Source organism: Lotus japonicus, chromosome 3 (genome assembly GCF_012489685.1).
Source record: "Lotus japonicus ecotype B-129 chromosome 3, LjGifu_v1.2".
In the NCBI taxonomy this organism is placed as follows: domain Eukaryota; kingdom Viridiplantae; phylum Streptophyta; class Magnoliopsida; order Fabales; family Fabaceae; genus Lotus; species Lotus japonicus.
Window position 1 is genome coordinate 74,911,429 of NC_080043.1, and position 20,416 is coordinate 74,931,844.

Consider the following 20,416-nt stretch of genomic DNA (forward strand, 5'->3'; position numbering starts at 1 on the left):
TATTTATTTAATCTATAGCATTTTGATATAATTTAATTAATGAATCCTTAGAACATTTAATACAAATAATTTTGTTGATATGTTTAATTTCTGATTAATTTTTCATTGACCAATAATGAGTATTTTATTTTAGGAAAAAATTAAACATTAATAAATCAAAATATTTCAGCATCCTTTTGTGCATACCTCCTCGAAAACAAGGCAAGGACTTTCATTTTCCTCCATTTCCTATTCATCTTATACTTCTTCCTCTCATCTTTGAAATTTCTTATGAAAAAAACCCATCCTGTTTTTTTCTCCGTTCGTCTACTCCATGGTAAGTATTTTCAACTTTCTTCCATATTTTTCATACTCCTCTATTTCCTCCCTTTCATTTTTCTATTTCTCAATTCTTTATTCAATTTCATGATAAGGAACTTTCACCTTCAATTTTTCTTTCATTTGAAACAACTATAGAGAAAAATAATTTATCAATCGTTTCGGTTTTATAATTTAATTACCCAATTTTTTTTTTCAAATCCGATCCAATTTTTATCGGTTTGGATTGGATTGGATTGGATTTCAGTTTTTCAAAGAAAGTAAAAATCTTGAAATACATAACAAAATAGAAAATAAAATCATAAAACAAGAAGCACTGTAAAAGTTACAGAGACAAGATATCATGCTTAACACTAGCATCAATACTGTAAGAAATGAATTATCTACGCACTGATATGTTTCACTTTCGCTGAATGAAAAGAAGACATATGTCTCCTAACTTGGAAAATGTTAAACACATTACTGTAAAGGTTTGGGTATACATGGAATAAAATATTATAAGTATGGTTAAATGGGTAATTATGTATGTCAAAATTTAAATAAATAAATACTTTCGGTTTGGTTTGGATCGGTACGATTTAGAACATGGGAACTGAAAACCAATCCGATCCATTAGCGTAAATATTGGTTTTTCCTATTTTCGGTTTTTCAGTTTTTGGTTTTTTGGATCGATTTGAGCGGTTTTAATTGGTTTGGTTCGGTTATGAACACCCCTATTTCATGATCTATTATTTACTTATTCATCCATTTTTTATTCACCATCATATATTGTTTCACCCCTTTTTTAAATCATGAAGGGGAAAGACGAACATCCTTCAATTTATCTGCTTGGATTGATAAAATGAATTTTTCCTCCATCGTCCCTGGTAGGCGGTGGTTACCAAAGGTATGATCAAAGAGCCAAGGACAAAAAAGAGGAACGAGTTCAAACTTAAAAGTAATAGTCACATGAGAGTTTATTCAAAAATAAGAGAAGCCTCTGGATCTAAATAATTTTCGTAAATTATCTATTATTTTGGTTTATTTAATCTGGCGATTTTCTCCTATGATTTGATTTGAGTTTTATTAGAAGTGGGGTTTCATTTTGTTGTTACATGTTTTTTTTTTTGTCCTTTAGCCACCAGTCACCACGGGGGAAAAGAGCCCCACGTGACTAATCTGGCTCGGGATACCGTAGTAATGTCCCTGACCACAAATGTATTATATTTTCCCATAGAGGGGATCGAACCCGGACCAGAAGCCTAGGCGAAATCCCTTAAGGAAATGCACATTCACCAAACATTTTGAATCAAAATATATATATTATTATTAGTGTTATTGCTGTTATAAATAGAAACATTGATATGAAAAATAATCAATCAAATATTAATAATTAAACATGTATAAAAAAATTAAAATACTGATTTAATGCATATATAAAAATTTGAGTGAATTTAAGTCTTATAATTTAAAATATTTAATTTTTTTCATATTAAAAATTTATAAGTAAAAAGTTGTGGTAGATTAATACATAATTTTCACTATTAAGAACATATAGTTGAAACAATTGTTAAAATATATTTACTAAAAAGATACAAAACATAATATTACATGAAATTTAAATTGTAAATAACAAAAGTCACTCGTGCAGGGCACGGATAATCCCGCTGGTTAATTTAGAAAAACATCTTGTATTAAGATGTGGCCATTGTTGGATAAAATTGAGAAAAGGCCTTGTCAAAGAGCGGTTTTCCCGGGGACATGGTAAGAGATTCACGTAACGGTAATACCAGAAACTAGAAAGACATTTTCAGAACAAAAGATAAGGCGCAAAAGAAAAAGAGGATCAGAGACACACAGAAACAGAGAAAGAAAATGGCAAGCAACAATGGAGGAGGAGGAAAGGAAGAGAGAAGAAGAAGAATTGCAGAGAGAGGATCAGATCGCATGGCCTTAATCACGGGTCGGATCAATGCACTTCCACCAACACCACCCACTACGACGTCGTCCCACCACCCTGCTCGTCATGCACAATCCATGTCAGTTTCTGCGTTTGATTCCCATTCAGACAATCATGATCTTCCCCCTCGCCTTGTGCGCCCTCATTCATTGTCCTCCTCTGCATTCAATGTCGAATACCAGGAAGATCAAACTGGTTCGTGCTCCTACCTAAACTCCCATTTTTTAATCTTTGTTTGTTGAATTGATTGACATGTTTGGATTTATAAATATGATTACACGTTACATTTTTACTATGCAAAATTGCAAGTGTGCACTGATTATATTGATTGATGCATTACTCTGTTATTTCCTAATGGTAAGATTCCCTTAATTTGATTTGCATTCGTTGCATACTCGAGAATGAAATGAAAGAGGTAAAATAATTACAGAAAATAGAAGGAAGATTTGAATGAATGGAAAACTTGAAGAAAAAACGAAAGGTCAATTTATGGTTATGTGTATTTACAAAAATTACATACACTTTGATTGTAGAGTGATTCTAACAAGGATTAAGGATTAATATCATCTTAAGTGAATTGACAATGTCAATTGAAACATTGCTTATTTGTCTCATAAATTCATAGAGCCTATCTATTTAATACATATGAAGAGATAGATTGACACATAATTTTAACTTGAGCAAACTTAAGAGAGTTTACAATTGAGAAGATCTTAAAAGCATCTTCAAAGAATCCAATTCTGAACAATTAAATCTCTTCAAACTAGTATTTCTATGAGATGAAATATTGTTTTTCTGTGCTCCTTTTAGCATCTCCTAGCTGCTTTATTAAGATAATGCATGTTTGGATACACGGTGAAAAATCACGGTGAGTCAAAATTAAGGTGGATAGAAACAACTTTCCGTAGCATTTCTATTGTGATTTTACCTTCACTATGGTTTTCCAACGTGTATCCAAACATGCACTTAAAATATATGTTTACAGTAGCATGTGTAGTTTTGACACTACTATGTCTGCAGTGACTTAATTGATTCATGCTGGAATCTGAACGTAGCTGAATTGTGTTTAATTTGGCTTGTTGGGGTTTTCAGGCGGGGCTGAAGATAAACATAATGCATCTATTTCTTCCACAAGGTTAAAACATCAGGGCGGATTTAAGTACCCAAAGTTTGACAATTTTGGCAACAACAGTGAAGTGGAGCCTCTAATGGAGGATTCTGAATATATTTCAGAGGGCAAAACAGATCCATCTTCAGTCATGTCAAGAGGCACAAATACAAAGCATCTAAATAAACAATGGCTGCAGAGGCATACATTTTTCTCTTCCAGAGAGCTGAATGCCTCCATCCTAGCTTCTGAGAGCACACGCGCACTTAGTTCTCTGATAATAGCATTGCTGGTAGTTTTCTATTACATGATTTCAGGGAGTGTTTTGGCCTCAAGGCCTCTTTGCGTGGTCTTGTTGACTAGTGTTACAATTGTGATTGGTCGCGTGTATCGGGAAAAGGCAAGGGTCTTGAAAGAAATGGAGGAAGAACTCGTTGAGGCTCATGGAGATGGACATAGCTGGGGAGATGCAGTGAAACTCTTGGAGAGAGGTCTGGTTGCATACCAGGCCATTCGAGGTGTTTTTATTGATTGCAGTATTTATCTAGTGGTTGTCATATGTTGCGTCACCTTGATGTAGCTCTAGCAAGTTGAGTTCTACTATTGCAATATATCCTCAGTACCCTTTTGGGCAAGTATCTATATGCTCCCAAATAATTTTGTTGTAAATTCTTTATTCGTTTTTGTATCCCTGAGGACCACAGTTTAAGTTGAATTAGGCATATCATGATTGTTATCTTTCTATCAAATTATTTGCTGATAGAGCAGTGCTCAAAGTTTATCCAATTTGGACACTTGCAATGGTGCTTCTGAACTGCATATATTATAGGGTAATTGCATTTGTACGGAAAATAGTTTGTTCACACTTCACTTCCACCCAGCACTCTCGTGAAAGAGATAAGAATAGAATAGAGAGATGAGTAATGATATATACACACCTCATCTTTGAAACACTTCATTTCCACCTCTTTTTATTTCTATCTCTCTCCTCTTATCATCTATCACATCGAATGCTTTCTCTCTCTTACTTTTTCTTTTCTTCCTATCTCTCTCTTCATTCCACCTCTCTCCACCTCAAAGAGAGGTGTGAAGATAACATTATTGTAGAGAGATATGAGATGTCCCGGTGTGCGGTTCAACACCTCGCGCCTCAACCAACATACCTAGTACCTCAGACAACTCACAGTAAAGGCCAACGCTAGGGGACTATTGTTCTGGTATGCGAATCAACACATCGCGCCTCAGCCAACATACCTTGTACCTTAAGCCATCACTCATAGTGAAGGTTAGAACTAGGGGACTATTGTTTTAGTGTGCGGTTCAGTTTTATACATCGTGGTCGAGTAACAACTTCCACCAATACCGACTTACGACCTCCATCCTTGCCGACTTACACAGTGGCCGAGTTACGACCTCCATCATTTCTGACTTACACAATAGTCGAGTTACACCATACATCCCAGACGACCTATAAAACCAGGACGAGTTACCCCACGCAACTACCATGGCCTATACAACATGTAGCCGAGTTACCAAGTACCATGCATCCTAGATGACCTATACAACTAGGATGAGTTACCCCTTGCCACCACTGCTACTTAAACAACTTGTCACCAAGTCATGATTGTTACCGACTTACATATATGTTGTGACCGACTTGTCCCTGCTTACGCTGAGGAAACCTCCAAATCATTCCCGCCAACGTCTTTCCTGCTCGAATTTAGTTGGGTCAATGACCCACTGCCCAATGATAAGCAAAGTAGACAACAGAGCCCAAATCCATCCACATGTAGGAAGGACATTCGACACAGAAAATCCAAAGACTCATCGTGATCCATGTCGCTCCTAGGGATTGGGACGACGTTGACAAGACCTGGGACGCTTCAACCTTCGCTATATAAAGGAAGCGAAACAAATTAAGGCACAAATGATCCTATCCCTAGCTTACCACTAAAACTCTTAGTGACTTGAGCGTTGAAGTGTCTTCGTATGTACCATTGACAGAGGACCCAGCATCACGAAGAAGGAGAACCGCGATGGAGAAACCACGCTCCGGAGGAGCACTAGAAGAGCATTCACCTCTCCATGTTCAGAGCACTCGTTTGCCGTTGTTCCCAAAGTTAACACCTTGTCTAAGGTGATTGGTTGGATTTCTCCGATCATGATGTGAGATGTGATATGAAAAGGAAAAAGAAATATGAAGAGAAAATTAGTGGAAATGAGAAAATGTGAAGTGAGCCAAAATTGTTGGTTTTGTGGTTCATTTATTAGAACAGTGATTCGGTTGTGTATATTTCCTTTCGCACCAAATTTTAGAGGCATAACTGACACATAGTACAGACAACTGGGTTTTGATCTCTTGAAATTCTGACCTGATTCTTAATTGTGTTGGGAATTGGTGGATGGCCCAAGTGAGGCTTTGTCTCTAATGGAAGTCTCTTATTTACATCAGACATTTATAGTTAGACAGCTTGGTACAAAGGATATAGGAAGGTATGGTTGCAAAAAGACAACCATTAAATTTCATGAGCCCCACAGCACTGGTCACTGGTAGGTGGGGTAAAATGGTTAATGAATTAGGATGCAAGAAAATGGCTCCTATAGCTTTTACTATTTCAACTTTGCCATGTTTCTGTTTGGATTGTTTTCTAACATTAAATAGCTGACTCAGATACCGTAGAAAAAGAAGCCAAAGATAAAAGAAAACATAGCAGATAGGTGGAAAAAAAAGGGGAAATAAATTCTGAGAGAGACAAGTGAAGAAGTGCTGCACTGGATAGCACTAGCATATCTTGTCCACATAGCACATGGCTGTTTGCAGTGACTGCTTTTTCCTGGATAGGGGGGTCCCCGAATATCAGAAGTTCAGTACAAGTTGTTAAATGATTTTGTTGGTTGATAAACAGTACAAGAATTTAGTGGAAGGGAAATAATGATATCCTATCTTGTCACTACCTTGTAATATTAGAACATAGAGGAAAATAAGAGTAAACAGCCATTTTGGTCCCTGATTGTGTTCACTTATGACGGATTGGTCCTCATACTTTGGAAATTGTTGTTTTTCATCCCTGAATGTGTTGCCGTCGGTCAAGTTAGTCCTTGGTTCAGTTTTCCGTTAGTCCTTGAGACGGAAAAATCCAAATGGCATGTTTTTTTTTCCACACAAGCGTCCTACGTGGCACATTTTCATTTCTCCTCCCTAAAAAGTAAAAACAATGTCAAACCGGTCCCTCAAGCTTCCACACACACTCTCTCTCTCTCTCCTTCCTCCTGCTCTTCTTCATCATCATCATGTTCATCTTCATCATCTTCTCCAGACTTCATCATCATCAATTCATTATCTTCTTCATTTCAATCACGCCCCTTGCCTCTCATGCTCTCCTTCACCCTCTGTATCATTCTTCTCCCTTCACCCTACGTTCATCCTCTTTTCTCCTCCTTCCTCCAAACCTGCCTCAACTCAGATCCGCACCACTGTAACATGCACCGCGCAATCAGGACCAGATCGCGACCCATGCCTCCAAATTTTGCATCTTTTGGGTCAACAATGCATCTTTACATCCAATGAGGCTTGGATCTGGTGGTTTTTGCTTGGTTTTGAAATGAACAGTGGTTGGGTGAAGAAGAAGCAAAGTTGCAGAGACGGTAGAGGATGAAGAAGAAGAAGGGGGTTTTGATTTTGACAAACCAAAGTGTGATTTTCTGAAACCATCGTGCTTACACCTCGTTGAAGAAGCCTTCAATTTCATCTACCAGTAATCCTTGCATCCTTTTCCCAGATTTCGTTTTTCCCCTTCAATTTCATCTACCAGTAATTTTGCTCTGTCATTTTGTTGTTCCATTGCTGTGTAATTTGGGAGGAATTTTTTCCTCTAACTCTTAATATATGATATCAGTTTCTTTTGCAAAATATATATATAGCTCAAATCACTTGTAGCCTTAACTGACAAAGCAAAGTAATATGCTTTGAGCTTGACTATAGTGTGTTACAGTACTTGCTGGAAGAAGCTTTCTTGCGTCTGTTGCTGTAATTGTGTAAGCAATGGTTTTTGCCTTCTTTCAATCAATTTGTTTGCTGCACATTTTTGGGTGCTGGGTATATGGGGGTATATGCAATATATCAATTTATTTCTTTTGTGTCTAGCAATGTGTTTGATTAAAATGTCATTTGTTGCGTTTTATGTATTCTGTATCTGATGATTACTATGGGTTGTGGGTGGCTGATTTTTGTGGATTTATGGATTTATCTTCTTTTTGATAGGAGTTTTCGATGTGAGATTTTTTATGAAGATGATAATAAAGAAAATCTGGGGTTTATGAAGAAAATGAAGATGTAGGGATGAAGAATAAGAAAATCTGGGTTTAATAAGAAAAAGAAGATGAAGGATGATGAAGATGAACATGATGATGATGATGATGAAGAAGAGCTAGAGGAAGAAGCATAAGTTAGGGACGAGTTTGACATTATTTTTTAGGAGGGAAAATGAAAATGTGCCACGTAGGACGCTTGTGTGGAAAAAAAACTTGTCATTTGGATTTTTCCGTCTCAAGGACTAACGGAAAACTGAACCAAGGACTAACTTGACCGACGGCAACACATTCAGGGATGAAAAACAACCATTTCCAAAGTATGAGGACCAGTCCATCATAAGTGAACACAATCAGGGACCAAAATGGCTGTTTACTCGGAAAATAAAGACAACAGTGCTCAACGGTTACCATATCAAAATCCTTACAAGGAGGACATAACCCAATTTATTCTCAGCTCTTAGTTCTAGTTCCAAGCTACAACTGAACTACATATGAAGGTTAAGTTCATGTATGGAAAACTTTATTCTAAAGCCAAAATCAATTCATTTGTGAGTGAGCAGCTTGTGAGTGTTGAAATTGATTCTGAAGAGAAAAAAACTTATCGAAACTGCTACAAATGTGCTTTTCAATTATAAATGTTGGTAATGTAGCAATGTCCTAATCTTAAGTCAACTTTGATACATTCACACTCACGTTCTTTTTCAACTCAATCCCGTCTCTTTTTTCCTTCAATCTATCTATTTTCTTTAATCGTATCTTTCTTTTCTCTCTGTTTTCTTTCTTTCTTTCAAGTTCTTTTAATGATTTTGTTGGTTGATCAACGGTGGGGGAATTTAATGGAAGGGAAATATTGATATCCTCTCTTGTACCTTGCAATGTTAGAACAAAGGGGACTAATAAAGACAACATTTCTCAAGTTTCAACCTTGATCACATCAAATCCTTACAAGGAGGGGAAAAACACAATTTATTCTCAGCTATCAGGTTTACTTTTAAGCTTCAACTGAGAAACACAATTCCATTTGAAGGTACAATATGCTTTTGGCTTAGAAGTTAGAACCATTGGCATCTTAAGCAAGTAGGAAAATATGCTGCAGCTCTGCTTTAAGATGCTTTTTGAATGTTTTTATCAATGTTCTATAATTTTGGTTTGATCCTGACTCAAAAGTTTTAGTTGATGAGTCAAAGGGCCCAACTTACCAATGAAAAGAAATCCATCATGTCAATGACATCCATAAAGGAAAAGGAAGAAAAAGTGAATGAGGGAAAAAGAAGAAATGGAAACATAGAGAGAATATCACTTTTATAAACATCTAATAGTCGAAGAGATAAATATCAAGTTTGGATCGACTTCTCTTTCCTCAGAATCAATTATGTAAGCAAAGCAGCTTCTTGACAAAATTGATTCTGAATTCAGAATCAACTGTTGAAGAATTTCCAAACATGGACTAACAAGATTACTAAACCTTTGTACAACTACATTAATCTACATCATAATTCATCAGAAAAATAAAAAAATTGGAGTCCAGATTATCTCAATTGATCTCCAATTCTCAACTACACATCACTTCATTCTTCTCAAAACTCTTGGAAGGCACTGCAAATCGAGCTGAGAACGAGCGAGAAACATTATCAGGGTCAGTGGAGTCGTAGCCATCATCAAAGTTCTGCAAGTAGGAGCAAGTATCATATGGGACATGAAACACTGGTGAAGATCTGAAAATTCTCCTCTTTTCTCTCTTGATCTTCCTCCACAAAGTTTTCTTCAATTTCTTCACACATTCGTTGACACACACAAGAGGATCGTAGCTCACTCTCTCATAACCAGACCAAGTTCTGCTGTTCATGGAGCCTAGACACTGGCAATTCTCAAGATTCATGTTATAGAGACTATAGAGTAGAGAAGCTAGAGAGTTTAGAATGGCTTTAAGGAGACCAAGGTGTTTGAAAGTGCATGCACTAACTCTGTTTATATAGGCCTCTAAAAAAATTAACTTTTTTTTCCAACTCATCAGCAACACATCAGCAAAGCACGTACTTTGAACAAGATGGGGCCCAGGAAAAAAGACATGAATCAGCATTTGAAATTGTAATTTATTATCTAGTCATGCATATGGGGCATGGCTTGTTCACTAAGTTACATTGGAGAAGGGGGAATAATGGATATGCTGTTTGCACAGGTGCTTATGCATCATGTAGATAAATAAATTGCTGTTTCATATTCCTAAGAATACACTATGTCTAAGTCCTACCCTAGATAAATAAATTGATGTTTCACATGGTGTTTTATGTATTTGATGTGCCAGGATACTATAAACAAATTATTTAGCAAGTTTAACAGTTTTTGCATCTTCGGTTCATAACGGGGTTCGATACAAAGGATGATAACCCATCAAATAAGCAGCAAGTTGAGGAGTTTTTATTTGTTTTTAGGGGCACAAGTTTTTCGGTTCAGTGTAAGGCCACCATGCATGTATAAGCATTGGCCGGTGCTTAAGCGTGCCATTTGAGGACATGATTTCAAATTTCAAAATTACTTGCAAAGTTGCAATATGTTTGCATCAGTTTTTTTTTTTTAATAATCAATTTTTGCACTTAAAAGTTTTTTTTTTGGTACATCGGAAAGATAATTGTACCCGCCAGGAATCGATCCATGGACCTCCCCTACTCAACTCATGTCTCATAGCTCCTACCACTTGAGCTATCCTACGAGGACTTACACTTAAAAGCCGCAAATGTTTGTAACCCAATCAAACTTGGTTGGGCGAATTTTCTCATTCAAAGATGTTAATGATGAGAATGTAAGAAGAACTTTAAGTTTGCACAATGAATAATATGTACATAAATGAAGGACTACATCTGTAATATTTGTAGGTCCTGTGTCCATCATAGTGGTATGACAGGTATGTCAAAGTTTTTAGGTTTTATGAATTCTTAACTGCTCCTATGCAACCTTGTATAATCATTAATTATTGAGTCAGCATCTCTCTGCTTGCTGCTTAGCCTTAACCGGGATGAGATACTCATTACTTCGCTATTTCATATACCTCTAAAGTTCTCATTTAGTTGCGAGAAATTTGAGCCAACTAAGATGCTATTAAGCCTTTTAAGATGGACCGAAACAATTCTCATACAAGTATGACTATTGTAGGTTGGGCGGGCTACCCTCATTCAAATGGTGTTTGTCCTAGCTATAGATGCCAATCTCTTAGACAAATTTTCCTATAATTAGTTATGACTTAAAAATATTAGTATATTACCTACATGTACAAACCATTTGCTGATTTCATCCATGCTAGCTAGCTAGCAATGGTTTCAAGTTGACATGCTTTTGAAGTCAGATATGCATTAAAGCAAGCTTTGTGTCACATAATCTGTCGGCCAACTCTCTTCCGTCGTCACCTAATAAAGGCTAAAGTTTCCGTTCACTTTCTATGATTCTATCCCCCCACGTCGTCATAGCTGATTCCTCGGCCTTGACCACCCTTTCTCAAGGGAGAGTTATAAGCATTGTTTGGACATGTATGGTGGGTGAAAATGTAGTCGACGATGAAGAATGTAAAAGTGATATTGTTCTTTCACAAAAAAACTGAAAAATAAAAGTTATCTCAAAGAGCTTTTAAAGTTTGGTGGGCCATTAATTTGGATAAAAAGAGGTAAACAGAGAGAAAAGAAAAAAGAATGTACTGACGAATTTTATGAGCTTTATGAAAAACATTGTTTGTGCAAGGTTGATGTCTCATCTCTTATCTCTTCTTCAAATTCTCTTGTCACCCTTATGGCTTTTTTATGACATCAACATTTTGAGGATATATTATGATATAACTAAGGATAAAGAGAGTGCTCTTATATTATTTACTTATATGATGTGAATTAACATTAATTAATTAATTTGAATATGAGATTTTTAATTTTTAATATATTAATTAATAAAAATATAATTAATTGCAATATTTAATTCATTGATGGAAATTATAATTAGATTTTGTTGTGAATAACTCATTATGGGTGAGTCATTTACTTATTATCTCGCTCTGAGTAGATGTTCTTATCCAATGAGTTATAAAAGTTTATTTCAATTAGATTGTTAGATACATTATATGCCAGAGATGACAATTTACTCTTAACCACGAAGATTTCCGGATAGGAAGTTAACTCCTATGAAAGAAGAACATTAAGAATTCTAAAATCTAAACTAAAAAAAGATAAGAAAATGATAGAAAAGAAAGACTTGATCTATTTTCTTGTTGATTTCATTATGCAATATGGAAATACAAACTTATACTATCAGACTAACATAAGATGAGCCTAGAATTAGGTGGGCCTAACATGTGGCCTAATCATATGGACATTCTAGTTCTAGAATTAAAACAAAAGAAATAACATGATAACATTCTAAAATGAGCAACTAAACATGAGTGTACTAAGCCTTATGTATCCAATTGGCATGCTACCATTTCCCTGGGAGGATTGCCCAATTTAGGGTCTTGATTTCACTGGAATTTTACCCAACGTAAAGATAATGATCATGATCTTACAAGCATTTGCGAATTGCAATTCTGTCATATACCATCTTAGAATACGCGGCAGTTCAGATTGATCCATCATGGCATCATCCAAACTTACATTATATGTATACATGTGGAGAGAGACAAGCATCTTTTTAGCCTTCGCCCCATGGTTGCAGAGCCTTTGTGGTTAGTCCTTCAATCCATCATTGGAATCATAAACAGAGTCAGTACAACAGAAGCAGGCAATAGATCCACTAAAGCCAACTCTATAACAGAGTAATTAGCTAGCTTACCTTACGAACACAATGTTGGTGAATAATTGTATGGTTCTTTGTATTGACCAGAACATCACATGCCAGTACTGCCTGTTAGAATGTTACAGGATAGAGAGCATCAATAGCAAATTCAAAGTGTTTGAAATATGTGATAGAGGAAGGAGGGGCGCCGGAACTAAGAAAAAGAATTATTCAGCTGCTGAGTTCAGGGTGCGATCCAAAATTCACCATATGAAATGTGTTTGTAAAAATGAATTAGTTATTTAAGGTAAAATAATAAAAAAGAAGACCAAGACTAAAATGTTCATTGATTAAGAATTTCAAACTATTTTTCACATTTTCTTCAATTTATATTATTATTTAATATTATATCTCTCACTTACCATTTCTTAAAAAAAAGAACTGAGCATTATATAATCATTTCCCTTTCAAAAATAAAATAAAATTATAATTATGAGGTGGTAGAAATAAGACAAATGAATGAGTACTCATCTTATATTTCATGTCTCAGAAATTATATGTTATAATAATGAATAATAGATTGAAGATAAACTTGTCCTTGTTTTTGTCAATGATAATAAGATTTTGTTTTTGGTCAAATGATAATAAGATTGAACTCGCTAGTCCAACCAAATCTTTGATGAAGGTTTTTTTTATTCTCTCAAATGGATCTTATTTTGGATTACTTTTTAAAATAAGTAATCCAAAATAGCCCAAAAAGCTGGGCCAAATTCTTTTTGTAAGATGAGTGAGCTATAATGAATTAAAAAAAATTAAAGTTTTAACAGATCATTTTCTCAACCGGATTGAATTTTACACGTCTCTTTTTCACCATCTACACATTCTATAGCTTCATCTTTTTATATTAAAAGGAAGGCTTAAAAGCGCTTTTGGTCTCCCACGAATTCAAATTGTGCAAAATGAGTCCCTAAACTATTTTTTTAGCATTCTCAGTCCCCACGTTTTCCTCCGTTACTACATTTAGTCCCTCAGCTACTTTCCGTCAAAAATCAAACGGATCTTTCCTACATGGCACATTTCTAATGACATGGACACTTAGTAGAGTGAGAAAAGGAACATGTGAGAGGCACGTGATCGTCTTCCTAATCTCTATTCATATTCTTCTTAGATTCACATTTTTCTACCCAGATTTGATTTCACGTTCTTCTCCTTTTTCTTCTACTAATCTACTCCTTATTCTTCATCATCCCACCAAAAAGATTGAGGGAGGAAGGAAGAAAAAAAACATAAAAAAGAGACAAGACCCAGATTAAAATCTTGTCTTTCTTCATTTTCCCAGTAAGGATGAACGAAACCCAGAAAATAAGAACTGGGTCAAGGTGTCTAAACCTCAAAACTCCCAAAATTTAGAAAAAAAAAAATTGTAAACACAAGATCAGAGAGGGTGCAGGGAACACTCAATTTTCCATTTCAACTCCACCTCACCACATTTCAACTCAATCTTCTAATCTCTGTATAACAACCGCATAATCCAACACCAAGCTCTCACCTTTTCTCTTCAAAACCTTTTTCTCTCCAAGGTAAAAGCTTCTAGAGAGGCATAAAACCCACCTTCTTCACAGATCGAGCCTCTTCTCTATCTGGAACCCATCACAACAACCACCAACTTCTACGTCGGTCTGAAGCTTCAAGAGGGAGAGGATGGCGGTGATTTGGCCAGATTGGTGGTTTGATGGCAGATCGGTGGTAGGAGCGGCGCGATTTGGAGTTCGGGAAGGGAAGAATGGTGGCGAGATCTGGGTTGATGGAGAGGAGTGATAATAGTTCCTGAGTTGGTGTATGTTTGTGGGGGGTTATGGAGTTTTATGTTGAAGAAGATAAAAGGTGGGATGAAAAAAAAAGCTGAAGGAACGAAGAAGAAGATGAACAGGATGTTGAAGATGAGGATGAAAATTAGAATGATTGATGGTGATTAAGGGTTTATTATTATTATCTATTTTGATTGATAATTTTTATTTTTTAATAATGAAAAATATGTTTTATCTCTCTCCTACTAAGCCTGATCTCTCTCATGTTAATCTTCTTCTCTCTCCTTGTAAGCCTCCACGTCAATTAAAAATAGCCACGGAGGAGGAAAACGTTTAAAATTTAACAGAAGGACCAAGGGTGATAACGGAGGAAAACGTGGGGGGACTGAGAATGCTAAAAAAATAATTTAGGGACTCATTTTGAACAATTCGAATTCGTGGGGGACCAAAAGTGCTTTTAAGCCTAAAAGGAAAGGGTGTGTTTGAACAAAAATAAAAAAGAAAAAAGGAAAGGGTGTGTGGATAATAAAACGGGGTTTGCAAAAAGAAGAAACCTTTTCTCAATTCTAAAATACATAAACTTAAAAAAGTTTAATAAAAAGGCTTTGTATAAACTCTAAAGGTTAAATATCGTAGTCCACTTATCTTAAATAGAAATTTGCTTTTTGTTAATGTTACAGACATTTACAAACATCAAATATTAGCTCAGCATCGACAAGCTCGATGCTAGAACTGAGGGACAATTACTACGAGATCTTGGCATCATCCATCTCGGCTCGGCCGGAAAGGTTGATAATCCAAACCAACCCCGTCAAGTTGCTGAGATACCTAGAAAGGACGAGGTTCACAGCTTCCCCCGTTGATCCTGCTAGACCTGTCGCACCATCATCAACCGTAGGGTCACGATCAACAGGCAAAGATCCAATGGTCCCTGATGCTTTAGGTAGTGGTTGCGACAGCGATCGCCCCTTGGGCCTAGCCCAACATCCACTATAAATACCCGGTACGTTCTTTAGATTCAAAGCTTTCATTCCTTTTCTCCTCCATTCCTCTCTAACTAACTTAAGCATCAGAGTCCTTGTAGGTGCCTCCGATGAGACACGCATATTTCTGATCAAGATCCCCACTTCCATCCACCCCGGTCCCTCATCGTCTCACCTTGTTAACGAAGAGAGTTTGATCCGACTTGGCCATCCTCTCGGCTCTGGTTGATCAATTACGAAGAATCTAAACAAGAAATTCAAGAACAACTTATGTAGCTTGTCCGTGAGTGCCTCACTGTGTTTTAACTAATTTGATTTTTTTGTAAAAAAAACATAAACCATTATAAAGGTTCATGAGTTTCGTTTAAGTACATATAGTTTGACTCTCTTAAATATTATTAATCTACATGAGACTTTGGTGATTTAATCCAAGTGTATTTAAACAAATTGTTAGAAAATGTTAATTAAAATTATATTAAAGAGAAAGTAATTAAATGTCATGAGGAATAGGAAAATTAGATGATATAAAAAATACCTTGAACTCGATGGGGAGGGGGAAGGAGAGAAAGCCAACATAGCCGGTGACTTCAGTAACAGTGTGAAAGAACACCTTCCCCTTGGAAAGATCCTGCAGAAGATGAGCCACGTCAGCAGAAGGGAGCGCACTAGATTCCAGCTCACCAAACGCGTGGATTGTGCCCCACCTCCTCACGTGCCACCTCTTCGACTCCACGTGACCCAGCTTCTTCCCTCTATACTTCACCCCGACGTCAACCTCCTCCAGATCCATCCAGTACACATCCCTGTTCTGCACCCTCACCGCCACCGAAATCCACACGTCCGCCCTCACCGGCGGCAGTGGGTGCACCTTCACCTGCCTCACCGTCACCTTCGACATCCTCACCTGCGGACTCCACGGCCAAAAGAACACCGCCCCCGCCAGGCACAACGCCACCACCACCGTGAACTTGCAGCAGCAACCCCGTAATGAAACAGCCTTTCCCATCGCTTGAACTTGCAACCCTTGATTTTCAGTTTGGGGGAAGGGATTAAAAGGTTTAATAGTTTCTCAATGTTTTTCATGAGCATTGTATTGTAGTGTGTGTTGAAAAGGATTCGTACTACAACGTAGATGAATTGGGTTCCTCACTTTTGTGTAGGAAATTGTGGTGGTGGCTTCCTATTTTGTATACTTATACATGTACTGGTGTCTTGTTCTGGGGTGAAATATGCATAATCATGCTAATATGCATAAAGTGAGCTATAGCCTATACATACATACAAGAATTTTGGACATCTGTGCTGCCCTGGTGCATTGGTTTCGTGGGGGAACAAGTATTGTGTATATGCACTGGGTGTGTGATCTTAGGTACATTAAGTTAAGTTGTGGTATGGTAACTTAGATAACTTGTACCAATAAGCTAACAATTATAATAGAGACCATGTTGTGTACTAAAGTAAAGGGATGCTATGGTACTAAAGTCTTTGAAAAATCTCCTATAGAAGCTCACTCACATTCCCAGGTGTTGAATTCCCTTAGAACTAATCACATAGCCATGAAAGACTACATAGTCTAAGAAAATGGAATACTTCTCTAAGTTTGTATAAAGCTCTTGTTCTCTAAGAGTTATGACTCTCAAATGATCTAAGTGCTCTTCATGAGACTTTGAATAAACCAAGATGTCATAGAAGTACACAACAACACATTTTCCAATCACTCATCATATACATGAAAAACAATAATATCACAATCATGGCTAGGGGACATAAGGGTTTGGGAGGGTAAAGGGTGAAGGGTCCAGGATTCGAACCCTGAGGAAGACTAATTTACTAACATCACTAACATCTCTGTTTTCACAAGTCAATGATCTACAGACTCCTAGCTGAAAAACTTGTATTAGGATTCTTATTTCTGTCTGTAGAAGCCTAAAGCTCTTTGAAGCACCCTTTAAAAGATCTCCAATCTGTCTCTAAAATGAGTTTCGAATGAGTGGGCTGCGACATTGCGCACGACCCTGCTTAGCAGGAGTAGAGCAATGCTCTATAACACATGCATGAGAAAAGTTGTGAAGAATTTAGCTGTACAAATCCATTTTACCTTGTTTCTGGAAAATTGACTTTTGATATCATTATATACGTTAATGGTTTTGCTTAAGTTTTGGCATTACCATTTAAGTTATACGATATAGACTTAATTCACTATACATCTTGGAACACTCAAGAGAAAAATCTGACATAGCCTTAAAGAGCTTTGGCAAGTGATTTTGGAGACTCCTCAAAGATTTTTGCCTCACATGTAGGCACTGCCTCTCATAATCTTCTTCCTCCTCATCCAACCTCTTCTTCAGAAGTTCAACTAAAAGTCGTTTCTCTCTAACAATCTCATCAGAATCATTATTATTTTCTGCCTGATCTGGACCTAACTCACCTGGTCTTTTCTTTTGATTATACTTGTACTCCCACTCGTTAAATTGCCTACTTTTGCGTGCATATTCCTTTCTTGTCTCCTCACACTTTCTCTTTATAACCATTTCTTCTTCTTGCTCGTGGAGAATAGTATCTATGGCAGCAGCAAAGTTGGCTATGGCTGTCCTAGCAAGCTCTTCAGGAAGTTTCTCTAGATGATCATGCCAAGCATGAAGAATGATTTGTATGGGAGGGCTTTTAACATTTGGTGATGAAGAAAGCTTTTCCCCCATATCATTACTCTCAATGAGGACAAGATTCAGTTCTAACCAATTGTTTAGGGCCTTTATGAACTCCTTTTGATTGTTTACTAACTTGTCAAATTGTGACTGCCACTCTTGCACAACAATCATTAACTGGTATGTTCTATCATGGTGGTGTTCACTTGTTTCTGTTGGAGACTGGGAAATATCCAGAGATCCCAATAACATCACAATGTTTAATTGTTCCTCATGATGGACCTGCATTACTCCCCACATAGTGGCCATCCTGCATTCCATAAAAAAAACCCACATTTATATCAAACATTCTTCATGATCAAGTCACATATAACTAAAAAGAATAAGTTCTAAATTATAATTAACTCATAGTTAACTCACTCGTGAACAATTTGAACAAGTCTTGGGTACAACAACTGATCACGCAAACGGTTAATCTCTGAGATTGTTGATTCGAGAGACTGCATATCTACAATGCACCTTGTATGCAAATGATTGATAATTGCTTTTGCTCTCTCCAATACTTCAGAGTTTGTGCCTCTTTTCTTTAGCTTGTTAAGCTCGGTAACCTTTCTTCGATACTCAAATTTCTTTGACTCAGCAGCCTATCAAACCAAATTTAGCTGTGAAACTCAGGACATAACACAAAATATGTGGAACCACTTGCAACTAATTAACTTCTATGAAAGAAAATATAGCAAATAAGGCTCCTACTTATGCCATAATCCACTCACCTTAACTTCATTATGAAGTTTTTTCTCCCATACTAGCAACTTGTCCAAGACCATAGCAAGAGTTTCATGCTCCTCCGAGTTAAAACCATCTTTTACATCATTATTATTGGGTGTTCCTATAAAGGACCGATTCCATGTAACTACTCGTATCACCCTGGCAGAGTAATCAATGTGCCCTGATAAAAGGGTAACCAATATGATTCAAAACAAAGGATATATATACATCCATAAAAATAAATAAAATAAATTGCATACCACCAATATGCAGGTTTCTTAACTATCATTCAAGGGCTAATTGTAACTTAGACACTTGCTTCACTTGCTTATGATTTTCCTTCTATGTGGTTGTGTGGTGGGATGATCCCCTCATGAATCATGATGTTGCTCATGCAATTTTTGCAGACACTGCTTTTTCAGATGAGTTTAATTTCTATGCACTAACAGAGTAACCGTCAACTATTCAGATTTTAAGGATGTGAGAAAATCTATCTTTTTATTTAATTTTATTAATTAACGTGAAACGTCATTGAAATATAATTGGTTGAAGGTGTAAAAAAACTTTACACCGTCGTTGCATCATCTTTTTTCTCTTTTCGGATTAATGAATTACACATTTTTCCTAAAAAAACTATCATTCAACAAAAAACTAACAACCAATAGCAACCATTAGCATGAAACCTATTCGTAATCACCATCCGACACTTAGCATGTCGTGATTATGTTTAGTGCGAGCACCCGCATAGAGTGAATTAATCACTCTCGATAGTGGATACCCTAGACTCAACCGAAAAAAATATAGTTACCTCTCTTATCAACAAAATTGGATTGATAGTGGAGGCGAGTGGCCTCAAGCAGCTTTGAAACCTCATGAGCAGCCTCAGAAGCCTTTAGAAAATGATCATCCAAATCAGTGAACACCTCAACGAGATTCACACTCTGTTTCACTTTCACACTACTCTTCCCTTCCACTGCCTGCTTCCCCTTCTTCAAAGCAGCAACCTCCTTCTTCGCACGGCGTCGTTCAACTCTTCCGGGAATGTTCTCCACCGGCGGAAACAAACACTCCCAAGCAGCGTCCTGTTCCTGCGGCACTGGATAACTTGATGGCTGATAAGGAGGCCCAGTTTCTTCTTCAACATCTTCCTCATCCTCGGTGATGGTTTCAACCGGGTCGGGTTTGTGTCGGGTCCACGTGATTTCAGGCATGGTGGAAGAACGGTGGAGCGGGGCGGAGAATTCAGGGAGCGGAGGAGGAGGCAGGGGAATCTCGTAAGATGATTTGTTGGTGGCTATGGCTGCGGCAGCGGGGGCGGCGACTGAGGCTGGGAACTGGGCGGCGAAGTCAGTGAGGGCGGCGCCGGTGTTGTTGAGGTAGGTGGCGTAGGAAGAGTGTGCGGCGGCGAAGGCGTTACGGGCGGAAACCGCCTCCTTCATGAAGTGGTGGCGGTCTTTGCAGCGCGCCACTGCTTCCTCCTTCTCCATTTTCGATTGGGAGCAACCCATTTTTCTGAATGATCAATCACAGTGTTGGTATGGTATTTCTAATGATTCGATGCTTCGAGAGAATTGCAAACGAAAAAGAAAATGCCATTGCTAGAGAGAATCTCACTTTTTTGGAGCACCAAAGAGAAGAAAAGCGGTAAAGAAAGAGCGGAATAACGTGACGGTTAAGGCAACTAAACGGCAGCGTTTTCTGTATTTACCCCTTTTCGATCGATAAAAGTTTGAGTGGATTCGACTCCGGCCACTACCATGAGTGCATGCATCCAGGACCATATACTTACA

General features: G+C 37.3%; 4 protein-coding genes and 1 long non-coding RNA gene across 5 annotated transcripts; 2 read left to right on the plus strand and 3 right to left on the minus strand.

Moving 5' to 3' along the window:
• Positions 1-2,022: 2,022 nt before the first annotated feature.
• Positions 2,023-4,179, plus strand: LOC130745873 (uncharacterized). The gene is made up of 2 exons (XM_057598278.1): positions 2,023-2,452; positions 3,350-4,179. The coding sequence occupies exons 1-2, from the start codon at positions 2,173-2,175 to the stop codon at positions 3,943-3,945; spliced, it is 876 nt and encodes a 291-aa protein (XP_057454261.1). The 5' UTR covers positions 2,023-2,172; the 3' UTR covers positions 3,946-4,179.
• A 1,916-nt stretch (positions 4,180-6,095) lies between these two features.
• On the plus strand, positions 6,096-8,283 carry LOC130745874 (uncharacterized). Its single transcript, XR_009021930.1, has 2 exons — positions 6,096-7,400; positions 7,627-8,283. It is a non-coding gene; the product is annotated as an uncharacterized LOC130745874 (long non-coding RNA).
• Positions 8,284-9,228: 945 nt separating this feature from the next.
• Positions 9,229-9,555, minus strand: LOC130744723 (uncharacterized). Its single transcript, XM_057596882.1, has one exon. It carries the CDS (start codon positions 9,553-9,555, stop codon positions 9,229-9,231), a length of 327 nt encoding a protein of 108 aa, XP_057452865.1.
• Positions 9,556-11,989: 2,434 nt separating this feature from the next.
• Positions 11,990-16,219, minus strand: LOC130744724 (uncharacterized). Its single transcript, XM_057596883.1, has 3 exons — positions 15,749-16,219; positions 12,480-12,551; positions 11,990-12,379 (listed from the first exon to the last, which is right to left on the minus strand). Exons 1-3 carry the CDS (start codon positions 16,217-16,219, stop codon positions 12,374-12,376), a joined length of 549 nt encoding a protein of 182 aa, XP_057452866.1. The 3' UTR covers positions 11,990-12,373.
• A 203-nt stretch (positions 16,220-16,422) lies between these two features.
• Positions 16,423-20,273, minus strand: LOC130745875 (protein ROLLING AND ERECT LEAF 2-like). The gene is made up of 4 exons (XM_057598280.1): positions 19,435-20,273; positions 18,632-18,807; positions 18,279-18,502; positions 16,423-18,168 (listed from the first exon to the last, which is right to left on the minus strand). The coding sequence occupies exons 1-4, from the start codon at positions 20,132-20,134 to the stop codon at positions 17,385-17,387; spliced, it is 1,884 nt and encodes a 627-aa protein (XP_057454263.1). The 5' UTR covers positions 20,135-20,273; the 3' UTR covers positions 16,423-17,384.
• Positions 20,274-20,416: the final 143 nt, after the last annotated feature.

Bases quoted from the DNA above. Each gene is read 5' to 3' on its own strand.
- LOC130744724 (XM_057596883.1), bottom strand. From the start codon at position 16,219: ATGGGAAAGGCTGTTTCATTACGGGGTTGCTGCTGCAAGTTCACGGTG. The intron at 12,552-15,748 runs GTATTTTTTATA...ACATTCTAACAG, and splicing joins CCCTCCCCATCGAGTTCAAG to GCAGTACTGGCATGTGATGT.
- LOC130745873 (XM_057598278.1), top strand. From the start codon at position 2,173: ATGGCAAGCAACAATGGAGGAGGAGGAAAGGAAGAGAGAAGAAGAAGA. The intron at 2,453-3,349 runs GTTCGTGCTCCT...TGGGGTTTTCAG, and splicing joins ATACCAGGAAGATCAAACTG to GCGGGGCTGAAGATAAACAT.
- LOC130744723 (XM_057596882.1), bottom strand. From the start codon at position 9,555: ATGAATCTTGAGAATTGCCAGTGTCTAGGCTCCATGAACAGCAGAACT.
- LOC130745875 (XM_057598280.1), bottom strand. From the start codon at position 20,134: ATGGGTTGCTCCCAATCGAAAATGGAGAAGGAGGAAGCAGTGGCGCGC. The intron at 18,808-19,434 runs GTAACTATATTT...CCCTTTTATCAG, and splicing joins CAATTTTGTTGATAAGAGAG to GGCACATTGATTACTCTGCC. The intron at 18,169-18,278 runs GTGAGTTAACTA...TATGGAATGCAG, and splicing joins CTTGTTCAAATTGTTCACGA to GATGGCCACTATGTGGGGAG.